The sequence below is a fragment of the Sciurus carolinensis genome, chromosome 18 (genome assembly GCF_902686445.1).
Source record: "Sciurus carolinensis chromosome 18, mSciCar1.2, whole genome shotgun sequence".
Lineage (NCBI taxonomy): Eukaryota > Metazoa > Chordata > Mammalia > Rodentia > Sciuridae > Sciurus > Sciurus carolinensis.
The window spans coordinates 39,671,844-39,687,242 of record NC_062230.1 but is presented as its reverse complement, the minus strand read 5'-3'; the positions used below and the strand labels follow the sequence as shown (position 1 = coordinate 39,687,242).

General features: G+C 39.6%; 1 protein-coding gene across 5 annotated transcripts in view; it reads left to right on the top strand.

Moving 5' to 3' along the window:
- LOC124970803 (ATP-binding cassette sub-family A member 17-like) overlaps positions 1-15,399 on the top strand; it is a 114,418-nt gene that overhangs the window by 80,748 nt on the left and 18,271 nt on the right. For all 5 annotated transcript variants that reach the window (XR_007106193.1, XM_047534408.1, XM_047534407.1 and 2 more), the window contains exons 16-21: positions 74-172; positions 2,430-2,592; positions 3,480-3,786; positions 6,476-6,749; positions 7,071-7,275; positions 7,808-8,027. Coding sequence is in view for 4 of the 5 variants with exons in the window: in XM_047534408.1 (XP_047390364.1) it covers positions 74-172; positions 2,430-2,592; positions 3,480-3,786; positions 6,476-6,749; positions 7,071-7,275; positions 7,808-8,027 (1,268 nt within the window). In the remaining variant the exon portion in view is untranslated. The remainder of the gene's footprint in view (positions 1-73; positions 173-2,429; positions 2,593-3,479; positions 3,787-6,475; positions 6,750-7,070; positions 7,276-7,807; positions 8,028-15,399) is intronic.

Sequence of the window (15,399 nt, the reverse complement as noted above, 5' to 3'; positions counted from 1 at the left end):
CCCTTATAGAGAGCTAAGGCTGGTGGAAGATTCACTTTCTGTCTTTAGCACTAAAGTTGTTCTTCCCTTCCAGGTTTGAATCTCTATTTACTGACCTGGAAATGAAGCAGATAGAGTTGGGAATCACCAGCTTTGGGGCTTCTGTCACTACTATGGAGGAAGTGTTCATTAGGTAAGTAAGAATTCAAGGACCTTAAAGATCTATGTAAACATTTCCCAGTGCTTAACTGTCTTTGCCAAAAGCCTCATCAAATGATTGTCCAGTCTCTGACTGGTGCTTCTGATAATGAGGATATTGGATGATGGAGATGATGTTAAGTATAATATTATTCAACAAAATTTATTTATTTCTTTGTTCATTTATTTATTCATTCATTCATTATGGTGCTTTGGATTAAACCCAGGATCTCACACATGCTAGGCAAGTGCACTACCCTAAAAATTTTAACAGAAAATTCTAAGGAATGAAAAACAGAAAATGGCATTTTATCAGTTGGGATGCTTTTGCCTACAAGTAATAGATAACTCCAACTCAGCTAGTTTAAACAGTAGGAAAATCTAATACTTCTTTTAAAAAGAATTTCCAATGGGCTGGGGACGTGGCTTAGAAGTGGAGCACTTGCCTAGCGCTGGGAAGGCCCTGGGTTCCATCTCCAGCACAAACAAAACGAAACAAAACAAAACACCAAAGTGAGAAAGTTCTGAGATTAGCTGGTTTACCCATCAAGCAACTTCAGCATCCTGAAGCATGAACACAGGCTCAGTTCTATGAAGGTTTTTATATATCACTGCATGCAAACTACCTGAGGGGTCACAATAGGCCAGAGGGTGGTAAGGAGCATGGGTATGGTTTTATCCAGTCTAGCGATATTTATGTTTTAACTAGCAATATGTAGTCTGTTTATGAGTAGTATTGATGATATATTCTAAATTATGTCATTTTATTTGATATTTTCTACCAGAACTACCTAGTATATATAGCTTTGTTTCTCCTTTTTTTAAAAATTTTTTTCCTCATTCTGTTTGCATCTACCCGACACACTAGTTGGAAATTATGCATTATTGCATTGTTTCAGTGATCAGACACATGTGTATTGAGACACATGTAATCTTTCAGAGTCTAAAGCAAATTAGAATCTTTTTGGGGAGTTGGGTACCAGGGATTGAACTCAGGGGCACTTGACTACTGAGTCACATCCCCAGACCTATTTTGTATTTTATTTAGAGACAGGGTCTCCCTGAGTTGCTTAGCAACTTGCTTTTGCTGAGGCTGGCATTGAACTTCCTGCCTCAGCCTCCTGCCCCAGCCTCCTGAACTGCTGGGATTACAGGTGTGTGCCACCATACCTGGCAAGCAAATTAAAATCTTTAGTCTGCTCTTAGAAAATACCAATACCTCTTGCTTAATTCATACACATCCCACCATCACCAAATTATGTACTATTATTGCGTATTTTAATTCCATCTCTTTTTTTACCTCCACAAAACATATTATTATTTTCTGAAAAAGCCAACGATCATTAGATTCATGTACTTGCCAACCTGTCCCTGTGTTCTTTCTCCTTGTTTCTCAGAACTTTCTGTCTGCTGGCAATGTCCTGTATGGGTTGTTTTCATTTGTTCATTTTTATTTTATTTTGTTTTATGCTGGTGCCAAGCACTCAGGTATTTTGAGATGAAAAAATATGTACATATTTTTGGTACCATTTTTTTTATAACCACTGAGTCACATTCCCAGCCCTTTTTTTTTTTTTTTTTTTTTTTTTTTTTTTTGAAATAGGGACTCTCTAAGTTGCTTAAGGGCTCACTAAATTGATGCTGGTGATCCTTCTGCCTCAACCTCCTGAGTTGCTGGATTACAGGTATCTGCCATTGCACCTGGCTCATGTGGTACTTTTAAAAGAACATAACAACAGCTATGTATGCTAGTGTTGTCTCAGTTGTTTGTAAAAGCCAATAGTTGGTTAACTCAACGTTTAGTGCTTATATAAGAACTTGCAGCTGGACCCCAGTGGTACCTGCCTTTAATCCCAGCTACTTGATATAGGATCAAAAATTCCAGGCCAACCTCAGCAACTTAGTAAGACCCTGACAATTAAAAAAAAAAAAAGTCAAAAGAGCTGGGGCTGTAGCTCAGTGGCAGAGCGCTTACCTAGCATGTGTAATGCCCTAGGTTCAATCCTTAACACCACATAAAAATAAACAAACAAAATAAAGGCATGCTGTCCACCTACAACTACAAAAAATAAAAAAATTAAAACCTTGCTACCCAGGATATAATCTAGATGAAGCTTCTTCCCCCCACCTCATTATTCTTAACTTCTTGTTTTTTCAAATATTATATGACTTTCATTGTGTAAATCCAATCAAAATGATATGTATTGTGATTTTGAGAGTTCATATTTGTTTTTGTTTTTGATTTGATTTAGGGTTTGTATGTTGGCAGACTGCAGTACAGATATGTCAGCCAAGAAGCGACCCTCTGTTAGTCCCCGTTCCCTGATTAGCAGAGTTCCTGTTGAAAGAATTAAATATCTTCATTCAAGGATCTTTTCAGTACAGACTGGTCTGCCAATCACACTAAACACTGGAGTAAGTGGCATATCCAAATGCATATTAGAAAGCGAATTTTGGTTTCATTCATGGAATCACACAATCATTTTGTCAAACAGTACACATTAATTTTTGGAAGGGTTTAAGAAAAAATGTGCAAATTTTAGGTTTTAAGAGAATCAGTCTGCCAGATTTTGGCAATATCATACTCTTTGCTCTAGTTTGATGTTTTAGAGAGGGATTAACCCATCCAATTGGAAGGAGGGTATCAGAAGATATCCTAGTTGGGTCCTGGTCATCCCTCTCACAGGGAAGAAGAGAGAATGAAAGAAGCACAATACTGACCAGAACACATATTCACTTTTTCAATTTGAAGCAGATCAATTTATACATTGTACCACCTGGAACATAAAAATTTTTAAGTATATCCTTAGGAAATACATGAACAACCTGTAATATTCTCTTAGTTTTGAAAAAAGAATGTTGACATATTGACATACATTTTACAAAGTGTTTTTCATTTAGCTGTCCACAAGAATTACTGTAAAGTAAGACTATTGTGGTCCCAAGCCTTCTCATGAAGTACTTCTATGTATGACCTCAGATAAGTCATAGCAGGGCCTTTTGGTAAATGCTGGAAGTGAATGTAGCCTCCATCACAGTGAGGGTTTACACTGGTGGTGTTTGGTTGGTACTCTCAGAAATCAGTCAGTATTTTGGCCAGTAATTCAGAGTGCCTTTCTCAGACCTGACCGCCAGACTATGGGGCACTGGCACCTGGGCCTGAAGGCCCTCCCACGTGTATGCACTCATGCAGCACCCCAGACATAATCTGAGGGGATTGTGAGTAGGTATGAGCAGGCCACCTGAGTGCCTCTAGCTTGGGTCACCGTGTTGATGCAGTATCTCCTTCTTCTTTGTCATAGTTCAGTCTTCTCTGCCAACAATTCTACGCCATGTTCCTGAAAAGGGTCACATATTCTCGGCGCAACTGGATGGTGATGTTATCTGTACAGATCTTGGTGCCTCTGGTGATCATTTTATTAAGCCTCACATTCTTCAACTTTAAAATGCAGACCATGGGAAGTGTTCCCTTGCAGCTGACTCTAAATACATACGGTCAGACTATCGTTCCATTCTTTGTTTCTCAGAATTTCAGACTGGATCCTCAACTTTCAGATCATTTTGCAGATATGCTTGTTGCTCAGGGACAGATTCCTCTGGAGGTCCCAGGTAACTGACAGGTACAGGGCATTGGGGCACAAAGCAGGATCCTTGTCCTTTGTAGGAAGACCTTGTTCTTCAGGGACATGTGCTGCTCTCTGAAGTCAAACTGAATAGCTGGAAGTTTCAGAAAACATCCTTCAAACCTCTAATGACAGCAAAGGCAGGGTTCTAGAAATGAGACCATGGGATTAAAGCACTCCCCAAAGTGAAACTGATAAGTTATTCAGTTTATTTAAATATGTCGAGAGACTTACACTTCTATCAAGGGAATTTGTAGATAAATGGGTGATAGATATAAAGAAAACTAAGCAAATAAGAAAAGAGGACATTATAAATTTCAGGGGGAAAGTTATTAAAAAAAGAAATATACTACTTGGATCAGTGGTGAATATTTTCGCCTAATGATAATAATGTTAAAACTGACCATTAATTTAACAAAATTATGATTTAACTCAGTGGGAAGACAGGGAGGAGAAATTTACAGAGCTTGGTGACAATGGTAAGAGAACAAATTGTTGCTTCCATAATGAAACTTCAACAGGTAAGTATGCTAAAATATTTGAATGGGTGCCTCTGATGAGCAGATACCTGTGATGGTGCCAACAAGGCAAGGTACTGCTCTTTCCCATTGTGTCTTGTAGAAGTGGTTGATTTTTTTTAACTTGTTTTTTTTTTTAGTTGTAGATGGACACAATACCTTTATTTTAGTTATTTATTTTTATGTGTTACTGAGGATCAAACCCACTACCTCACACGTGCTAGACAAGGGCTCTACCACTGAGCTACAGCCTGAAGTATTTGATTTTTAAAAAATTACATTCTTGAGCCATTTTGATTAAATAAAATCATAAAGTAATTACTTTTTAATAAAGTAAAAAATCAAATGCAGAATATAATGTAACACAAAATATTTTGGATCATAATGCCCTGTGCCTTTATTTGAATCTTAAATGTCCCCTGAAGGCCTGTGTGTGAAAGGCTTATTCTCTGGAGTTGGGAGGTTGTGGAACTTTTAAGACAGAGCAAGTGATAGGTCTTCAGGTCTTCTTGGGCTGTGACCTTGAAGGGGAGAGTGGGACCCCAGCCCCTTTCTCCTCCTCTCTTTCACTCCCAGTCATGAGGTAAGCAGTTTGAGCTGTCATGATGTGCCACCACAGACCCAAAGCAATAGAGCTGGCTTACTATGGACAGAAACCTCTAAAACTGTGAGACAAAGTAAACCTTGTCTCTTTGTAAGTTGATTATCTCTGGTCTCTTTGTCATAGTGATGGAAAGCTGGTTAACATATCCTACCTCTCAAAGCCTTGGCCTCTTCATATGCCAAATGGTCTGAATTCTAAATCCTGCCTCATGGTGTCATTGAGACAGCCCTATGGAGAGGAGGTCCTACTGTGTATTTGGCATAGCTGGAGCATTCAGCCTGCAGTACTATTGTCATTATTATTGTCTTGGTCACTGACGGTCCTTCTAACTTCAAAGATTCCACTGGGAATGCAATGGTGAACTACATTTCTACCAGTCCTGAAGGAACTTCCAGTCCAGAGGCCTTTTGGATAAGGGATGGTAGTTATAATAAAATGGCAATGACCATGGTGGACATATCCCAGCCTTGGAATATCAGAATAGCCCCAGAGTTAGAGCCTGACCCATGAATAGGAATCAGCCAGTAAAAGGCAGCCCAGCCAGGGAGGCAACCCAAGGAACATTCCAAGCAACAAGAACATCTAAAAGCTTGGGAACTGTATGTCCTTTGGTATAGCAGGAACTTAAAGACATGAGACTGAAGCCAGGTACAGTGGCCTATGTCTATAATCCCAGCTATTCAGGAGACTGAGAAAGGACAATCACAAGTTCAAGGCCAATTGAGTGAGACCCTGTCTCAAGTGTAGCCCAGTTTTAGAGCACCTTCAGTTTCTAATGCCACATGCACACACAGAAGAAGAAGAAAAATGAAGGTTTATTCTGGCTAATGGTTCTGGAGGCTGGGGAGTTCAAGAGCATAGTGCTGACATCTGTTCAGTTTCTAGGAAAGGCCCTGCTCTACATCATGACATGGTGGAAAGATGGAAGAGGTCACATGGTGGGAGAGGAGGCTGAACTCACTTCCACAACAATTTTTTTCACATAACTAACTCCCTCCAGAAAAAGTACTTTACTCCCAGTAATCCCTCCACGAGGGAGGAGCCCCCATGACACAAACACCTCTGAAGTTCTCATACTTCTCAACACTGTTACCTTGGGGACTGATTTTCTACTTGAGTTATGAAGAGGACAAATGACATCCAAACCATGGCAAGCAGTGAATGGGCTCTGTACATCTCGTGCAGAAATCTGCAGTGGAGGGTCTCTGTAGGTTGGTGGGTGGGTGCGGTATGGTCAGATGTGTCCTTTGAAGCAGAGACTAAAGGTACTGCATAGAAGGCATGGAGTTTCATTTGAGGCCACATAGTTGAGGCAGAGATGATGGGGCTCAACTCAGTTGAGGCAGTTGTGAGAAGTAGATGGACTTGAAAGAGATTTAAAAGATGAGGAAACAAGACCGGGAGGCTGAGGTGGGACAGGAGGAGGCTGGCTCTTGGATGTGGGTTGGAAGTTGCTGATGAGACACCACCGAGGAGCAGTAATTTGTGGGAGGACTGGGTCCGTCGTCTTTCAGCAATTCGTACTGCCCGCTTGGTGTTCTGCTCCTTTCTAGGTCCTGTAGAGGAGTTTCTATTGAAAAAGGCAGAAGAGGAACCTGAGGGCTTCGATAGGCTCTATGTGGTAGCAGCTTCCTTTGAAGACACAGATGACCACACCATAGTGAGAGGACTGTTCAACAACCAGGCATACCATTCCCCTGCCCTGGCTCTGACTCTGGTGGACAATTATCTCTTCAAGTTGCTTTCTGGTTCCAGGGCTTCCATTACTGTTTCTAACCACCCTCAACCTCAGACAGCCATGGAGCTCTCAGAGAATGTCTTATACCAGTATGTGTAACTTCCCTTCTCTCAAGTTCAAGCTTATACGTCTGTAGGGCTTCTTGCTTTGCCACCTATTTCTTTTTTTGTTTCTTTTTTAAATTTTTTAAAAAATGTTTAGTTGTAGATAGACACAATACCTTTATTTTATTTATTTATTTGGTGCTGAGAATCAAAACCAGTGCCTCACCCTTGGGATGCAAGTGTTCTATCACTGAGCTACAACCCCAATCCTTTCTTTGTTTCTTTTTTAATTAAAAATTATTTTGAAGAGGGTTGCTATTTCCAATTTTATTTAAATACTGCCTCTTTCCTCCTGTCCTATTACAGGGGCCCTAAAGGACATTATCTTGTTATCAACTTGCTTTTTGGAGTAGCTTTTCTATCTAGCTCCTTTTCCATGTTGACGGTCAGAGAGAGGCGCATTAAGGCCAAGCACATCCAGTTCATAAGTGGAGTTTACATGGCTGCTTTCTGGTTCTCTGCTATGCTGTGGGATCTCATTTCCTTCCTTGTCTCTACTCTGTTGCTGATAGTGAGTGCTGAGTGGTGCTGGGGCCCTTCCCTACAAAGTGCTTATCTTGGGGACACCTGTGCAGAACTGGAACCAGCTTAGAAGTCCAGCCTGGCAGCTTAGCCCTGATGAGGGATCCTGGGTGTAAAGCTGCTTCTTCAGAGACCCTCAGTAGAAGATGACTCAGCTGCCAGCATCCCTTGCAGCAGAGCACCCTGCTGTGGGACCTTTATGCAGCACCCACTGCGCTATTGCCTCAAGCTAATGAGAAGGAGGGCTTTAGCGGACATGTGTGTTGTCCATAAGTAGACCTCCAGGGAAGTGACAGTGAGATATTTGATTGTAGTTGAATTGAGTAGTGTGAGGGTCCCTGGTTACTTGATGCAGAATGGATCACTTCCTGCTTTGTTCTATAAACTTCTCTGCACTCCTTATTGCACTGCACATGTATAGGGCAGCAACCTAAAAGCAGAGCCTAGAACTTATTCATTCTCCAGTATTTTGGATGGACTCAGTGATTTTTCCCAAATCCTTCCCCCTCTCCTTTCCTTAGGTGGTGTTTTTATACTACAAGGAAGAAGCTTTTGCACACCATGAGAACACACTGGCTGTGATCTTGATGTTGATGCTCTACAGCTGGGCTATCATCCCTTTCATCTACACCATCAGCTTCTCCTTCGACAGTGCTGGTAATGCCTGTGCTAAACTTGTCATCATGCTCATCTTCCTAAGCATTGGCCCCATTGTGCTTGTCTCAGTCACAGGTGAACAAGGTGAGGACATGGTCATTTCCACATGTCACATAAAGATTTAATTTTTCCTCCAACAGCTGCAGAATTTGTACCCATTGAAAGTACGTGTCCATCAAAGATCTGTGAGCAAGCATTCACAGCAGCTGTGGGTTGAAGAGTCCCAACTGGAATAACCCAAACACACACCTCCAGGAGGGTAGACAAACACTCCTGCCACAACCTTTTAACAGATCACTGCTCAGCAACGTGCAGGAACATGCAGCAGGAACGTGCTCAAAGACATAATGAGCAAGAGTACACAGTCTGCTATTCCTAGTGTGAGGACTGTAAATGGACAAAACTAATCCTGGGGACAGAAACAGGAAAGTGGTTGCCTTCAGGTTGAGGGGAGAGGGACAGGCTAATGGGAGACACCAGGGACCTTCCTGGAATAATGAGATGTTCTTTGTCTTGATTGGAGTTGGTTCATGGGCTTATATACTTGTGAAAATCTGTCAGATTGTCCGTCTACAATCCTTGGATTTCAATAAAACACATTATTCTCTAATAAAAAATATAATAAAGTAAATGTGCCAAGGTTGAGGGAAGGATGCGTGGTGAGGGTGTAAATAGAGTAAAAAAACAAATCGAGCCATCATTCACATACACTTAGAACCGGTATCTTCATGTTTATGCTGCCCACTCTCTCTCTGGGTCAGGGTGGACATCCACTGATACATCTAAAATGCTCTTTCATTTGTATTTGTACAAAAGTCTGCTTCATATTGACTTTGGGACATTTTTACTTAAAAATAGGTAACAGGCCAGGCACACTGGTACATTCCTGTAATCCCAACTCCTCAGGAGGCTGAGACAGGAGGATTGCAAGTTCAGGTTCAGCCTGGGCAACTTAGAAAGATACTGTCTCAAAATAAAAATTTTAAAACGGCCAGGAATGGTAGAAGGCTTGCCTACCAGTATGAGGCCCTGGGTTCAAACCCCAGTAGTGAAGAAAAACCACCACCACCACCACAACAATGTTTCCCTCTGTGCTTATCTTAGGAGTCATTCTATCTCATAAAGGACTCTTTAATAAAAAAAATTTTAGTTGTAGATGGACACAATACCTTTATTTTATTAATTTATTTGTATGTGGTGCTGAGGATCCAACTCAGTGCCTCACATGTGCTAGGCAAGTGCTCCACCTCTGAGCCACAACCCCAGCCCTCACAAAGGACTCTTTTTTTTTTTAAATTTATTTTTATTGTAAACAAATGGGATACATGTTGTTTCTGTTTGTACATGAAGTAAAGGCATACCATTTGTGTAATCATACATCTACATAGGGTAATGGTATTTGATTCATTCTGTTATTTTTTCCTCCCCTCGCACCCCTCTTTTCCCTCTATGGAGTCCCTCCTTCCTCCATTCTTGCCCCCCTCCCACCCTCCATTATATGTCATCATCCACTTATCAGCAAGATCATTTGTCCTTTGGTTTTTTGAGATTGGCTTATCTCATTTAGCATGATAGTCTCCAATTTCATCCATTTGCCTACAAATGCCATAATTTTATTATTCTTTATAGCTGAGTAATATTCCATTGTATATATATATACACCACAGTTTCTTTATCCATTCATCAATTGAAGGGTTAGTTCCACAATCTGGCTATTGTGAATTCAGCTGCTATGAACATTGATGTGGCTGTATCTCTGTAGTATGCTGATTTTAAGTCCTTTGGGTATAGGCCAAGGAGTGGCCTGGGTCAAATGGTGATTCCATTCCAAACTTTCTGAGGAATCTCCACGCTGCTTTCCAGAGTGGCTGCACTAATTTGCAGCCCCACCAGCAATGTATGAGTGTACCTTTTTCCCCACATCCTCTCCAACACCTATTGTTGCTTGTATTCTTGATAATCGCCATTCTAATTGGGATGAGATGGAATCTTAGTGTAGTTTTGATTTGCATTTCTCTTATTAATAGAGATGTTGAACATTTTTTCATATATCTGTTTATTGCTTGTAGATCTTCTTCTGTGAAGTATCCATTCATTTCCTTAGCCCATTTGTTGATTGGATTATTTGTATTCTTGGTGTAGAGTTTTTTGAGTTCTTTATATATTCTGGAAATTAGTGCTTTATCTGAAGTATGAGTGGCAAAGATTTTCTCCCACTCTGTAGGTTCTCTCCTCACATTGTTGATAGTTTCCTTTGCTGAGAGAAAGCTTTTTAGTTTGAATCTATCCCAGTTATTGATTCTTACTTTTATTTCTTATGCTATGGGAGTCCTGTTAAGGAAGTCTGATACTAAGCCAACATGTTGAAGATTTGGATCTACCTTTTCTTCTATAAGATGCAGGGTCTCTGGTCTGATTCCGAAGTCCTTGATCCATTTTGAGTTGAGTTTTGTGCAGGGTGAGAGATAGGGGTTTAGTTTCATTCTGCTGCATATGGATTTCCAGTTTTCCCAGCACCATTTGTTGAAGAGGCTATCTTTTCTCCATTGCATATTTTTGGCAACTTTGTCTAGTATGAGAAAATTGTATTTATTTGGGTTTGTGTCCGTGTCCTCTATTCTGTACCATTGATCTACCTGTCTATTGTGGTACCAATACCATGCCGTTTTTGTTACTATTGCTTTGTAGCATAGGTGAAGTTCTGGTATTGCAATACCCCCTGCTTCACTCTTCCTGCTAAGGATTGCTTTAGCTATTCTGGGTTTCTTATTTTTCCAGATGAATTTCATGATTGCTTGCTCTATTTCTTTAAGGTACATCATTGGATTTTAATTGGAATTGCATTGAATCTGTATAGCACGTTTGGTAGTATGACCATTTTGACAATATTAATTCTGCCTATCCAAGAACATGGGAGATCTTTCCATCTTCTAAGGTCTTCCTCAATTTCTTTCTTCAATGTTTTGTAGTTTTCATTGTAGAGATCTTTTACCTCTTTGGTTAGATTGATTCCCAAGTTTTTTATTTTTTTTGAGGCTATTGCAAATGGAGTTGTTTTACTCATTTCCCTTTCAGATGTTTCATCACTTATGTATAAAAATGCTTTAGATTTATGCATGTTGATTTTATAGCCTGCTATTTTGCTGAATTCATTGATGAAGTCTAGAAGTTTTCTGGAGGAGTTTTTTGGATCCTCTAAATATAGAATTATGTCATCAGCAAATAGTGACAGCTTAAGGTCCTCTTTTCCTATTCGTATCCCTTTAATTTCTTTAGTCTGTCTAATTACTCTGGCTAGAGTTTCAAGGACAATGTTGAATAGAAGTGGTGAAAGAGGACATCCCTGTCTTGTTCCCATTTTTAAAGGGAATGGTTTCAGTTTTTCTTCACTAAGAATGATGTTGGCCATGGGCTTAGCCTAAATAGCCTTTACCATGTTCAGGTATGTTCCTACTATCCCTATTTTTTCTAGTGTTTTGAGCATGAAGAGGTGTTGTATTTTGTTGAATGCTTTTTCTGCGTCAATTGAAATAACCATATGATTCTTATCCTTAAGTCTGTTGACATGATGGATTACGTTTATTAATTTACTGATGTTAAACCATCCTTGCATTCCAGGGATGAACCCCATTTGATTGTGGTGCACAATTTTCTTAATATGTTTTTGGATACGGTTTGCCAGTATTTTGTTAAGGATATTTGCATCTATATTCATCAAGGATACTGGTCTAAAATTTTCTTTCCTTGATGTGTCTTTGCCTGGTTTGGGTATGAGGGTGATATTAGCTTCATAGAATGAGTTTGATAGGGTACCCTCCTTTTCTATTTCCTGAAATACTTTGAGAAGTATTGGAATGAGTTCTTTGAAGGTCTTATGGAACTCTGCTGAAAATCCGTCTGGTCCTGGGCTTTTCTTGGTTGGTAGTTTTCTAATGTCTTCTTCTATTTCATTGCTTGATATTGATCTGTTTAAATTGTGTATGTCCTCCTGGTTCAGCTTGGGAGGAACGTATGTCATTAGAAATTTTTCAATGTCTTCAGTAGTTTCTATTTTGTTGGAATACAGATTTTCAAAGTAGCTTCTTATTATGTTATGTATCTCAGTGGTGTCTATCGTGATATTTCCTTTTTCATCACGAATTTTAGTAATTTGAGTTTTCTCTCTCCTTCTCTTTGTTAGTGTGGCTAAGGGTTTGTCTATTTTGTTTACTTTTTCAAAGAACCAACTTTTTGTTTTGTCAATTTTTTGAATTGTTTCTTTTGTTTCAATTTCATTGATTTCAGCTCTGATTTTAATTATTTCCTATCTTCTACTACTTTTGTTGTTATTCTCTTCTTCTTTTTCTAGGACTTTGAGCTGTAATGTAGGTCATTTAGTTGTTGACTTTTCATTCTTTTCTTGAATGTGCTCCATGCAATGAATTTTCCTCTTAGTACTGCTTTTATAATATCCCAGAGATTTTGATATGTTGTATCATTGTTCTCATTGACCTCTAAGAATATTTTTATCTCCTTCCTGATGTTTTCTGTTATCCATGTTTCAATCAATAGCATATTATTTAGTCTCCAGGTGTTGGAGTAATTTCTGTTTTTTATTTTGTCATTGATTTCTACTCTCAGTCCATTATGATCTGATAGAACACAAGGCAGTATCTCTGTTTTTTTGCATTTCCTAAGGGCTGCTTTGTGGCATAACATATGGTCTATTTTTGAGAAGGTTCCATGTGCTGCTGAGAAGAAAGTGAATCGACTCGTTGATGGATGGAATATTCTATATATGTCTATCAAGTCTAGATTATTGATTGTGTTATTGAGTTCTATGGTTTCTTTGGTTGATTTTTGTTTGGAAGATCTATCTAGTGGTGACAGTGGTGTGTTAAAGTCACCCAGAATTATTGTGTTGTGGTCTATTTGATTCCTGGAATTGAGAAGGATTCGTTTGATGTACGGTGATGCACCATTGTTTGGGGCATAAATATTTACTATCGTTATGTCTTCCTGATTTATGGTTCCCTTAAGCAGTATGAAATGTCCTTCTTTATCCCTTCTGACTGACTTTGGCTTGAAGTCCACTTTGTCTGATATAAGGATGGAAACCTCCACTTTTTTACTGAGTTCATGTGCATGGTAGGTTTTTTCCCATCCTTTCACCTTTAGTCTGTGGATGTCTTTTTCTATGAGATGAGTCTCTTGCAGGCAGCATATTGTTGGGTCTTTCTTTTTAATCCATTCTGCCAATCTATGTCTTTTGATTGATGAGTTTAGGACATTAATATTCAGGGTTATTATTGAGATATGATTTGTATTCCCAGTTATTTGGGCTTATTTTTGGTTTTTAATTTGGCTTGGTTTCTCCTTTGAGTGGATTTTCTCTAAGGTAGTTCCTCCCTTTGCTGACCTCCATTGTTTTCATTTCCTCCTCATGGAATATTTTGTTGAGAACATTCTGTAGCTCAGGTTTTCTATTTGTAAATTCTTTTAACTTTTGTTTATCATGGAAGGATTTTATTTCATCTTCAAATCTGAAGGTTGGTTTTGCTGGGTATAGGATTCTTGGTTGGCAACCATGTTCTTTCAGAGCTTGAAATATGTTGTTCCAGGCCCTTCTAGCTTTTAGAGTCTGGGTTGAGAAGTCGGCTGCTATCCGTATTGGTTTACCCCTATATGTAATCATGCTTTTCTCTCGCGGCCTTCAAAATCCTATTTTTATTTTGAATGTTAGGCATTTTCATTATAATGTGCCTTGATGTGGATCTGTTGTGATTTTGTGCATTTGGTGTTCTGTAAGCCTCTTGTATTTGATTTTCCATTTCATTCTTCAGGTTTGGGAAATTTTCTGATATTATTTCATTGAATAGGTTGATCATTCCTGTGGTTTGTATCTCTGTGCCTTCCTCAATCCCAATAATTCTTAAATTTGGTCTTTTCATGATGTCCCATAGTTCTTGGAGGCTCTGTTCATGATTTCTTACCATCTTCTCTGTTGGGGCAACTTTATTTTCAAGATTAAATATTTTGTCTTCATTGTCTGAGGTTCTGTCTTCCAAGTAGTCTAGTCTTTTTGTGATGCTTTCCATTGAGTTTTTTATTTGGTTTATTATTTCCTTCATTTCAAGGATTTCCATTTGGTTTTTTTTGAGAATCTCTATCTCTTTGTTGGAATGATCTTTTGCTTCCTGCAGTTGCTCTTTCAACTGCTTATTGGTATTATCATTCATTGCCTGCATTTGCTCTCTTATCTCATCCTTTGCTTCACAAATCATCTTAGTCCTGTATAATCTGAAATCCTTTTCTGACATTTCTTCTACCATACTGTCATTGGATTCTATTAATATAGAATCTAGATTTGTTTGGATCATTTTCTTCCATTGTTTTTTCATGTTGTTCATGTATCTTCCCCTCTAGCAGTGCAGATCGGGGGTATTGCAGATTCCCCCCTGTAGGCTTATAGTTGCCCTGTAGGTTTCCAAAACCTTTTATTTAAGGGGAGATCTAATTAGCAGTGCCCAATTCAGACACTATGCAATCCTAGACCAAATAGCCCCTATTAGGACGATAACAATATTGTCATAATAAACAGAATGGGTTTAAATATTATCTTCAGTATAACATACAGATTTGCAATAAGGTCTGCAGTTTCTAATGGAGGCCAAAGAGGATGCAGAGGGATGTAGGATGTAGCTGTTAATGGGATAAGAAAAGAATATACAAAAGTTCTAGATAATAGAAAGGGTCAGAGTGTAATCAAAAGAAATTGGATGTTAGCGTACAAAAAGGGAGAAAGAGACTCTGAGGGAACAAGTATACAAAAGGAAAAGAGAGTGAGAAAAGTAAAGAAATAAAAAGTTAAAATTGTTCAATAAAGAGAAAAAGGAAAATCTACACTATAACAGTCATATAGTATTCAAACCTCCCAGTCTTCAGTAGCCTGATGCATGAGAGGTACCTGACAGTGAGCTTCAGGTCTCCAGCAGGCATCTCAGGATGGGATTTGCCCCACCTAAAGATGGTAGATACAGCTTCCAGGATTATCCAAGATGGCTGCTCTGGCTTCCAAATGTGTTGGCAAATGGGGAGCTGCAGCTCGGGGTGTGGACAGTTGGCTGGAGGTCCTGGAGGTGGGGTGTGGTTGGTCAGGCAGGGGTCCTGGAGGTCGGGTGTGTTTGGTGTGGTTGTGGGATCCTGGAGGCTGGGTGCAATCAGTCGGTCTGGGGTCCTGGTGATAGAGTGCAGTCAGTCGGTCTGGGTGTTCTGGTGCCAGGGAGCAGTCAGTCAATGTGAGGACCCTGGAGGCAGGGAGTGATGGGTCGGGCTGAGGGATCCTGGAGACGGGCTCAGTCAGTCCGACCAGGGGTCCTATGGGAACAGGCTGTTGTCTCAAAATGGCGGCAGCCACGTGTAATCAAACCTGCAGGTACTGTCACAGTGAACTTCCAGGCAACAGCAGACAGCTGGC